This window comes from Cannabis sativa, chromosome 6 (assembly GCF_029168945.1).
Source record: "Cannabis sativa cultivar Pink pepper isolate KNU-18-1 chromosome 6, ASM2916894v1, whole genome shotgun sequence".
Lineage (NCBI taxonomy): Eukaryota > Viridiplantae > Streptophyta > Magnoliopsida > Rosales > Cannabaceae > Cannabis > Cannabis sativa.
The window spans coordinates 33,272,752-33,283,984 of NC_083606.1; the positions used below are offsets into that span (position 1 = coordinate 33,272,752).

Consider the following 11,233-nt stretch of genomic DNA (forward strand, 5'->3'; position numbering starts at 1 on the left):
AGTTGTTCTCGGAGAAGCCAATCCCGAAAGGAGTCTTGTGGAATGATAGTCGAGTCTGGAAAGGTATTCCCAGATTACCATCATGTCCACTTTGTTGGAATATATTTTACTAGATTTACTAACAAGTATGTTTTTAACATCCTAATATGAATTTCTAAAACGATGAAAATAAACACATAAAAGGTATGAGAAACCTTACAGTTGTAGAAGCGGAATTAAATGACTCCTTCCGCTCAGATCTCTAACCCTTGTATCCTTTCTGTAGCAGAGTATCACCAAGATCTGAGCCCGATTCTTCTTCTTGTTTTTTGGATTCTTCACAGTCTTACATACTATGATTGAGGACTCACTTGTTATGTGTGGGCATGCACTCAATCACTAATGGCTGATTTTTTTTTTTTGTGAAGAAGGGCTATGGTATTTTCAAATTAGAGGAAGAAGAAGGAAGAGGTCTCATAAACCTAGAGAGAAAACTAGGTCTTTAGGTTTAGAGGCATTAATTGGATAATGAGACCATAGCCTTCCTTTTATACTAATTTCCACTAGGGTTAGGGTTGAATTATTTGGAATAAAAAATTCATAAAAATAGAGTAAAAATGACACTTAGTAGCCGGCCACATAGTGGGCCCCACACTAGTTTGGTTTTTGCCATTTTCTAAACTATTTTATCAATTTTTCACAAATACCACTTTTTGCAACTTCAACCCTATAAATGCCAAAACTATTTATTTAATAATTAAAATAATTATCAAATAAAATTGTCATTTATAATATTTATTAATTAGACTCCACAAAGTCTCTTAATTAATAAATTGACCCTAAAATACCATTTTTTCACAATCAAGCCATAACATAGTGAAAAATTCATAAACTAGATATAGACTAATTTTAGAATTATAATTGATTAATTAAAATCAACTAACTGAGTCTTACAAGCAGTTTGTCTCAACTAGTATGGGGACCATGGGCCTATATAACCGAGCTCCTAATAAGCAGATCTAGAATTTACTAAGTAAATTCTCTAACTTATTAATTCCTCGTTCAACCACTATAGAACGTGGAATTGTACTCTTAGTTACATAGAACGCTCTATATGTTCCACGATATAGATATGCTATTAATTATCCATTGTTATAATTCCAATAATCAATGATCATCTATAGATGATTTACATTGCATAGGGACAAAATTACCGTTACACCCTTTCTATGTATTGTATTCTTAAAACACTTAGCCACCTATAAATGATATTTTAGTGAACTAATATAATCACTAAAATGAGCGCTCTATCATTTATCTCTATTTAACCAAGCTCGAAGGAAATCATCATTTCACTTCTATGTCCGGATAGAAGCTATAGATTCCATATCTATGATTAGCGCTCCCACTCAATTGTACTATCGTGCTCCCAAAATGTACGTATCACCCAGACCAAAAGGTAGGCTTAACTAACAAATCAAAGAACACAAATAACACTCTTGAGATTGAACCTAACCATCTCAGGATTGAGATCATTTGATCTAGGATCAACTAGGTAAGATATCATATCTAGTTCAAATTCAATATCGGTCCCTTCCGATGCATACTCCATACATCCAACCCAAGCTTACTTTAACCAATGCCCTGGAAAGAACATAACACTTATTCAAGGTACAAGTAAACTACGTTGTAGATTATCATATCAGTTAAACTCTATGTACTGATAAATCTAGGAATACATTTAATCACACAATCTTAATTACTTTCCACTGTGTTGACAACACAATAAACAAGAATATCAATGTGATAAGGGTTTGGATGAATTTATTAATCAAATAATTAAATAAATGATCACATGAACCAAATAACACATTAAACAAGTAAGTAAATTAAATCTGATTCTTTATTGATAATTGAATAGAAAAGATTACATTGAAATAGAGTTTTATTTAGGGCACAAAGCCCAACACACTCCAGGTCCAGTCTTCAGGAATGCTAGCCTCACTCCGGGATGGAGTTCTTGTTGGCTTGTTGTCCCTCCTAGAATGGTAGTTCCGGATAGTCGACTCTAGCAGGCGCATTCCTATCCAGAAGCATCATCACTGAGTGTCCTTGATTCGTGAGTCTTGAAGCTCGTATATGTTCCTGAAGGCTCTAATACTTAGGCTAACGTGGAGACTTCGCTCAAAGAGGAGTTGGTTAAGTTAGTAATTCCTAACTAACTTAACAACCTCGTTTCTTCCAGCCACCGACTTTAAGATCTTGATCCTAAGCCTATAAATGCCACCTTGACTTGTTATTTCAAGAGATGAGATTTAGAACTCAATTCAGATGAGATTGAGAGTTTGAGAGAGAAACGATTGAGAGGTTGAGAGAGATAGAGAGGTGCAGAGAAAAGAGAGAGATTGGGTTTGGGGTTTCGTAAGAAGAATCTTTTTTAGATGAACAAGATTCTTGTGTGTAAGAGTGAGAGTTGAAACACTTAGTGAAGACTCAACAAAGAATCTCATCTTGACTGTATTGTACCTATTATTGTTTAATCAATAAAGAAGGATCTCAGTGGTATTCCAGAACTGGAGTAGAGCCATAAATCACATCAATCTATAGGACTTAAACTAGGATATATCTTGGTGTTAATTTCTTGGCTAATTAGGATTTTTACCCCCTAAACTTTGACATGTACCAAATCATGCTCCCGAACTTTTAAAGTCGTTAAAAATGCCCCATGAACTATTGTGATTGTAGAATATAAAGGCTTTTATCTAATTTTAGTAAAAAAAAGTCTAACATGAAAGAAAGTTCAAGGACATAATTTAGTATATGTTAAAGTTCGAGGGGTATGATTTAGTAAATATCAAAGTCTGGGAAGCATGATTTAGTACATAAAGAATCACTGAAATAATAAAATTGAATGAAATTAAACAAAAGTCCCTAAATCTAACAATCTCAATAGTTCACGGGAAATTTTTAACGGCCACAAAAATTTAGAAAACATGATTTGGTACATGTTAAAGTTTAGGGGATAAAAATCCTAATTAACCTAATTTTTTTTAATTTTTGCCTTTACTGTTTTCTAGTTTCCATTACTTTGTTCGCCCTTCTTTTCATCCAATTGTTATTTTTGATTTGATAATCTTGTCATTGCTAATCTTTTGATTGTTTAAAGTTTCGACATTCTTAATTCTACACTATTTTTCGTAATTTTCCCACATAAATAAAGAAAAATTTCAAACATAGTATGTACTACATGCATCACCAGAATGAGCTTCAACCAAATCTTCGATTTAGTAACTAATCAGTAATCACAGCAGAGCAGGTATGCTTATCATCCTACAGGATATATTTAACCAGATGGAAAAAAATTCCAGGTCAGCTAACAAAAATACCTGATATAGAACATATTGCATTATTCTGTTTAAAGTGTTCATTACAATAAATTGAGAAGAGACGAATAAAATTATAAAGCTGATATGTAACTCTTATGGGTATTTCGAGGGTGAACAGGTATAACAAAGATATATTACTGTCTCTGCAGGGAAAGAATTTACATATAAAAATATATCCCACTGCCTAACATATTTATATTGAATTTCAAGAAACATTATAATGAATACTTCAGAAACTATTTAATGCATACATGACAACATAATTTGCAGTCATTACAGCTTTCTGTTAAGTTGTCACCATGATTTTCAGTAATTTGGCCAGACCTGCATTACCAATGATAAAAACATCAAATTATAATAGCAGAGTGGAAAGGAGAGATGATCAAAGAAGAGCACTCCAGTCCAAGGCAGACTGAGATATGCACAATGACTAAGTGAATACTGTTGCAAGTTAATATGTGACTTTACTTTCATTCACTCCACCAACCATAGATGATTTAATAGTAGAGAAGTTCACCTTATTTCTGTATTAGTAACTTGGTTAATGATCACCGGTGGCGGGGGACAGCTTCTGCAACAATCAACTGCTTCAAATATTTTTTAGGGGCCATTTCAGGAAGGTTTGGAGCATCTTCTACATTATGTTATAGCTCTGGAATAATGTCATGCAATCATCATAAACTTGAGTAACCTGATGATGTTCTGAACAGAAGCTTAATAATAAGAAACCATAGTCTGAGCAGTCAATTTGAAACCTCAAATACAGTTTCACCCTGGTATAAATAAAAGGGCAAATAAATTTATGATGCAATTAACACTGCTCTTCAAACTCAGTCAGTAAATCTTATGAAGCTTCCGATCACGATATTAGTATTTCTTTTCATATTTGTTTGCAAACTTCTTGAGTAGCAGTCTCTGCCGAAATGCTAGATATTTGTCTAAGCTAGTTCCAGCCCACCGCTCACAGAAGTTCTCATCAGTTGGAACCAATGAACTCAGAGGAAATGGCCCCTTTGGAGCTTTCTTCAGGGAAACCAAAAACTTATGCCGAGGCCGGATTCTCTGGTCTAACGACAAGCTTAAGTACATAGGATATTTTGTCAATGAGTGCACTTCATTACTCAGCTCATTGATCAAGTACAAATACTTGGGCTTTAAATTATCCTCAAGTGACAAAGATAGTACCTGCAAATATGATAACATCAGAACACAAGGACAATAATTTGAAGTATTGAAAATGTCCGTGAAAATGTAATAAAATCAACCTGTGTAAGGCTAGTTATAACTTTCAAGATGTCAGCATTCCTCATTCCTATACTCCTGAGGAAATTGATTCTGGGTAATAATCCATCATCAATGCTGTAATGCAGGAGCTGAGGATGTTTTGTGACCATCTTCACCATACTATCTCTGGATGCTCCTATTTCTTTTGAAAGGAAAATATAACGAGTATTCCAGGATATGTCAATACGCTGAACCAGGATTTGAGGGCTTAGTTGCACCACTTTTCCTAAATCCTTTTCTTTAATGCCAACTTCTTCAACCAAGTATCTCACTGTGGGCTTCAGTGAATTTTCAACACTGTAGGAAAAGAGGGAAGGAGCAGCAGCTATTATCTGTCCAATTCTGGAATTTGGGATGCCTAAACTCGTCAAGAAGGCGACATGGGACTTCAAATTGTTCTCCACTGTGTACTCTAGAATTTGTGGCTGCCTCATAAGTATTCTTTTTACATCCCTTTGTTTAACACCAACACTAATCAAATACTCCAACCTTTCTTGTGCAGAACATATATTTATTTGAAGGGAAGGCATATGCCTCTCATACATTTGAATGAAGTGTGATTCCTTAAGCCCATATGTACTCAAGTAATCTATAAGGGGTAACCATTTTTCATCTAAGTCTATCTCTTCAAATAGCCGAGGATATTTATTCTTAAAAATCTTCCTCATATTTAGCTGCTCAAAAAAGAAAAATACAAAAGAATTAGGTATATTGAGCCATTGTTACATCAGATAGTAAATGTGGATAACTAAAGTAGTGTTCACACCTTTTCTTTGCGTACGTCTACGGAACTAACTGATTCTTTTCTGTTTGAAGTATGGTGATAACTTCCAGCAATATTTTTGTCTAGAGTTTGCTTGCCAATTCTGCCACCTAATTCCTTATCAACCGGAAAACTTGATAAGACTCTGCTCTGGCTTTTCTGAGGTTGTTTTCGACTGCCTGCAATATCAAAACATTCATTCAGTTAATTCTTTTCACTGTTTCCTTTTTTCTTTTTATATATAATGCTTTAAGAAAAGCTTCAATGGCAATTGACACCTACTTCCACCAAATCTTCCTTGCAATTTGGACCTTTTTCTTTTAGCATCAATATCTGAAACCTCAGCAAATTCATCCTGGAAACCGTTCCCGGGTAAAGCTACAGGTTAATTCTCACACACAAACAAACACAATAGTAGCAAACTAGTAATATATAGCAGAAAGCATAAAGAGCACAAATGAAAAGAAATAAAATAAAAAGAAAAAAATTGCTGCTTTCAACTATACATTATATGTTTCTCAGGGCAACTGTGCATCACTCAAAACGTGCACTTCCTACAATTTTTTTAAAACTAATAGAAACAAAACAAATCAAACTTCCTCAAAATCAATGACAAAAAGAAAACGAAAAGCTCGATTAACAATAAGTAAAGCCTTATGACGAATTTAAGTGTAGGAAAGTCTGGAAAAATCAAGTTTCATTTTTCATAACAAAACATTAAATTAAATAGTCGACATAGTTAATTAACAATAATTCAAAATTTACAGCTTCAAAAGCATGAAAAACATTCAAATGGTTGAAAACACAGCGTAAAACATCTAAAAAAATCCAGTGAAACTCTATCCGAAATTCCCGGTTCAAGTTAAGAAAAACTCACTTCAGTCGACCAATCTTCATCTTCATCTTCACTGTCGACACCACACTGTTCTTCATCTTCTTCATCATTGTCATACGGAGACAGAGCCTGACCGTACCGAGACCTACGGTTGGACTTAACAATTTTGGGGTTGGAATGGGCTGAGAAGAGCACCAGGAACCGATACGCCCTGGTCCGTCGCTTGAAGATTAAGCTTCCATCTCCAATGGGGTTTAAGATAGAGCTTAAAGCGATGTGGGTATGAAAGATATTGGAAGAAGAGTGAAGGACTGAGCTGGTTGGACTTGGATACGGAGAGAAGACTATCATTTTTTAGAGAGAGAGAGAAAGGATTACGATAGAGAAAAATCACAGAAGAATATACTCAAAAACCCTATCCCCATGGTTTTATCTTCAGAATATTTTTCACTTTTTTTTATTATTATTATTATTTTCTGCTACTGCTGTTATAAAACCAAAGTCAAAACAAATTTGACCATGATGTTTTTGCAGACAGGAAAGTCATTTTAGATGAACGACAATGAAACTAGTGTAGTATTTTCTTGATGGCTGTCGGTAATGAAAATAATGTAGTTTAGGATTTTGTGAGGTTTTCAAACATATTAGAGTTTTAACGCATGTCAATCAATTTGTACTGATATGAAACTTTAAGGAGTGATGATGGTTAATAAAAGTTTAAAATAGTCTGATTAACTATAGTTAGTTAATTACAATCTCTTATTTACAAGCTTTTTCTTTACTTTTATGTTTGAAAAATATTGTTTGAAAATATATATTAAAAATATATTTTTTATGATAGTATTTGTTATAGCCACAATATTATTTATAATTAAAAAATTTTATTTAATATACTTAAAAAAAAAACCTTCTTAATTATTTTATACAATACAATTCTATTAACTTCCCACTTCACCTAAAATACTCTTATTATTATTTTTTTTTTCAAAACTAACAAAAAAAAAAAAAATTACCACATCCCCATCAGTCACCCCATCAACCAACTCCTCCCCCTTTCTCATCTCCATAATGGCTCCTCTCCATTTTTTTCAAAAATAAAAATAAATAAATCCTTCTTCCCTTCTCTCTAGCTCAGCCGCCTACACCCCTTGAGGACGTCCGACGAGCCAACTCGCACCAGCCCAACCACCGTGAAGGACACCATCCATCCTTCACGTCTCATTCCAACCACCGCGCCGCCCCTCCTCTGCCTCCCTTTCATTGTAGATTAATGTGTAAGTATTTTTTTAAAACATTTGTTAAATGATTGTAAAAGTATAGCATATTTCGGCAGATCTATGGGGTTGTTCGTAGAATTTTGTCAAAATCACGAGATCTCTTTTTTAAGATTATTCTGGGTTTTGTATTTTTCTCGATTGTTTATCGATAAGTTCTCAAAAGGTTCTCGAAGCAGATGTTCCAAGGTCAGGGATGACCTTTCTCGAATGTTATTTGATAGGTTTTCGATAGGTTCTCGAAGCCAATCTTTATCGATATGATATCGATGATATGTCGACAGTTTTATTGAGTGTCTCAACTACCTCAATGTCATGTCATTATTTTTCTCGACTAGCTATCGATAAGCTCTCGAAAGGTTCTCGAAGCAGATGTTCCAAGGTCAGGGATACCTTTCTCAAATGTTATTCGATAGGTTTTCGATAGGTTCTCAAAGTCAATCTTTATGAATGTGATATCGATGATATGTCGACAGTTTTATTGAGTGTCTCAACTGTTGGGAATATTTTACCAGGATTTAGAATTACTAACAAGTATGCTAAATTAACATCCTAAATATGAATTCTCTAAAACAATGGAACAAACACATGAGGGTTTAAGAAAATCTAACATTGATTGCAGCGGAATATAATGACTCATTCCGTTCAAGATGTCTAGCCCTTGATTCCTTTCTGTAGCTGAGCATTATCAAGATCTAAACTTGGATCTCTTTCTCTCCTTAGCGTTTGGTTACACCCGTCTTACTCACTATGATTGAGTACTTGACTTGCTATGTGTGGGCATGACACTCTTTCACTATGGGTTTCGAATGGTGAAGAACAATGAAGGAGGTGAAATCACTAAGGAAGGAACTTTCTCATCTAAGTTCGTTGAATAGTCAAGTTGACATTAGTTGACAAGTTGTTAAGAGGATGAGATAAGAGTATCATGTTCCTTTTATAGTGTTTCAACTAGGGCTTAGGGGTGAATTATATGGATTAAAAAAGAATAAAATCTTGGGCAAAAAATCACTTCATGGCCGTACACAATAATGGACCATTCTCTAGTTAGAATTTTGCCACTTTATTTCAACTACTAATTCTTTTTTCAATAATACTATATTTTTCAATTCAATCCTATAAATGTCCAAACTATTTATTTATTAATTATAACTAATTACTAAATAAAATTATCATTTATGTAATTTAGTAATTAGACCATGCAAAGTCTCTTAATTACTAATTGACCCCAAAACCTCTTTTCTTCACAATTAAGCCCTAGCTTAGTAAAAATTCTTAAATAAGACATAGTCTAATTTTAGAATTATAATTGATTAATTAAAATTAATTAACTGAGTCTGCAAGCAAAACTATCTCAACTCGTGAGGGGACCATGGGCCTATATAACCGAGCTTTCAATAAGTAAATCTAGAATTCACCAAGTAAATTCTCTAACTTATTAATTCTGCCTTGCGCCACTATAGATTTGGAATTGAATATCACTCTCAATCATATAAAATGCTCTATATGTACCACGATATAGATACGTTATGATTATCCATTGTTACAATTCTAATAGTCAAAGATCCTCTAAAGATGATCTACATTGAATAGAGACAAATTTACCGTTCTACCCTTCAATGTATTTTATCTTTAAAACACTTAGCTACCTATAAATGATATTTCAGTAAACTAATATAATTACTGAAATGAAATCTCAATCATTTATCTCTATCAAGCCAAGCTCAAAGGAAATCATTGTTTCACTTCTAAATACTTATAGAAGCTATAGATTCCATATCTATGATTAGCGCTCCCACTCAATTGAACTACCATGTTCCCAAGATGTAAATATCTGCTAGAACCAAAAGTTAGCAACCACAAACAACTTGAAGAACATAAATAATACCACTAAGCTGAACCTAACCATATTAGAATTAAGATTCATAGACCTAAGATCAACCATTAATATTGACTTAGAAAGATGTAACGGTAAGTTTATGATATCTTATCCAAGATCAATATCGGTCCCTTCCAATGTATACTCCATACATCCGATACTGGTGAACTTTGCCAATACCCTGGAAAGGATCCAAGGTGTAAGTATACCTTATCGCTGATTATCATGCCAGTCTAAATCCAGTGAACTGACAAATCATGAGAATTAAACTTTTAAACATATAATCATGATTATATTCCAATGTGCTAACGACACTATAATCATGAACAAATATATACATATTTATATATGTTATGACATAATAGAATTTATACATTAAACATAATCATGAAATAAATCATGTGAACCATGCAACATAAAAGTGATTTCTAATCTTTATTAATTAGTAAATCTGATTATATTGAAACGGGTTTTATTTAGGGCACAAAACCCAACATTAACTGCCTCAATGTCATGACATTATATTGATAGATTATCGACAATTTGTCGACTTTTCTCACTGCTAGAAATCATGACACTTCTTATCGAGGGGATATCGATGAGATGTCGATAGGTTGTCGATTATATTAAATTTATCCATTTTTTGGTTTTTTATATTTTTTTGGTATTGTTCCCTAACGAATATTTTGTTGTTCCGAATTGCAGGATTGATTGTGTTTCTTGTTATATCGTACGATGGTGTTTGGTATGTTGAGGGTTTTAATTGGGTTTATAAAGCTGAAGGTAGTTTGACGTTGACTGTTAGAACTGACACAACCATACAACAATTGCGTCAGATTTTATATGAAGAGTTGGAGGTTGATCCTTTGGCGTATGATTTGAAATTGGAGATTTGTTCCTTGTACATGAAGGGAAAATTGATTCCGCCAGAGGTTATTAAGAAAGAACACCAACTAAGAACGTTCTTAGAGATGAGGGCAACAATGTCAAACATAGATTTTATGCCATTATTTGTGACTAAGGTGAGAAAAGTTGGGAATTCGGAGCCTACGCCGCCTACTAATCCTCTCCCTCGGAGTGTGGTAGGGTCTTTCGTTCCTAAAACAGATGTTGGGATTGGTGTGAATGAGGAGGTTCCTGCCAATGTAGATCAACATCAAGAAGCAACAGAATTTGACCAGTTTGAGGAATTTGATACTCCCTTCTACAATAATGATCCTATTGTAGATTTGAATATGGATGATGAACATGATTTGGTAGTCGATGAAGCCGTAGAGGTACCTTCCTTGAGGTTAGAGTGTGCACTGAGCAACCATGGTACACAACGAGAACAACAACCCTGTAATGAAAATTGCAATACACCTGGAACAAGCAGTAGTCGACAAGGCAAATCCGAAGAACATGCTCCTCCTCGTCATGCACCCTTCTCAACAACCCTGTAATGAAAATTTACCTGTTACAAATTATTTATAAGATCTATCGTCAATTGAACTATGATTAAAATCAGATCATAAGATCTGTCAACAAGTTAATCATAGCAATTTAGATCAAATAAATAATAGGTTTGTTAAAATTTTTTGAATAAACAATATAAATAAACAAACATTGTCCATGTAACAGATGTGAATTAAGATATTAATATAATTAAATTATTATTCTTAAACAAACTAAATAAAGGAAACTAATTTTAAAATATCTAGGTTTATTTGAATCAAATTAAATTAAATATCTAATAAGATCAATGATTTGAAAGGAAAGAATCTTCAATATCACTTTCAGATCTTATAATTTAATAAAATAAACCAATTTTAAAATAGATTTGGTTAGATAATT

At 33.5% G+C, this 11,233-nt stretch overlaps 1 protein-coding gene across 2 annotated transcripts; it reads right to left on the reverse strand.

The window, feature by feature from the left end:
- Positions 1–3,350: 3,350 nt before the first annotated feature.
- Positions 3,351–6,825, reverse strand: LOC115725557 (transcription termination factor MTERF9, chloroplastic). Of its 2 annotated transcripts, XR_009688385.1 has the most exons (6): positions 6,290–6,825; positions 5,695–5,767; positions 5,416–5,591; positions 4,631–5,323; positions 3,883–4,550; positions 3,351–3,689 (listed from the first exon to the last, which is right to left on the reverse strand). XR_009688385.1 is itself a non-coding variant. In XM_061117226.1 (5 exons), exons 1-5 carry the CDS (start codon positions 6,596–6,598, stop codon positions 4,233–4,235), a joined length of 1,569 nt encoding a protein of 522 aa, XP_060973209.1. In that variant the 5' UTR covers positions 6,599–6,704; the 3' UTR covers positions 3,351–4,232. The 2 variants fall into 2 exon arrangements, 1 of the variants encoding a protein (XP_060973209.1); XM_061117226.1 differs by having other exon boundaries at positions 3,351–4,550; positions 6,290–6,704.
- Between the last annotated feature and the right edge of the window lie 4,408 nt (positions 6,826–11,233).

What these genes read in the sequence shown, in the direction of transcription:
- LOC115725557 (XM_061117226.1), bottom strand. Translation starts at nt 6,598, where the DNA reads ATGATAGTCTTCTCTCCGTATCCAAGTCCAACCAGCTCAGTCCTTCAC. An exon ending in TAGACGTACGCAAAGAAAAG is followed by an intron (nt 5,324 to 5,415) that starts GTGTGAACACTA and finishes TTTTTTGAGCAG; the next exon opens with CTAAATATGAGGAAGATTTT. An exon ending in TTATAACTAGCCTTACACAG is followed by an intron (nt 4,551 to 4,630) that starts GTTGATTTTATT and finishes TCATATTTGCAG; the next exon opens with GTACTATCTTTGTCACTTGA.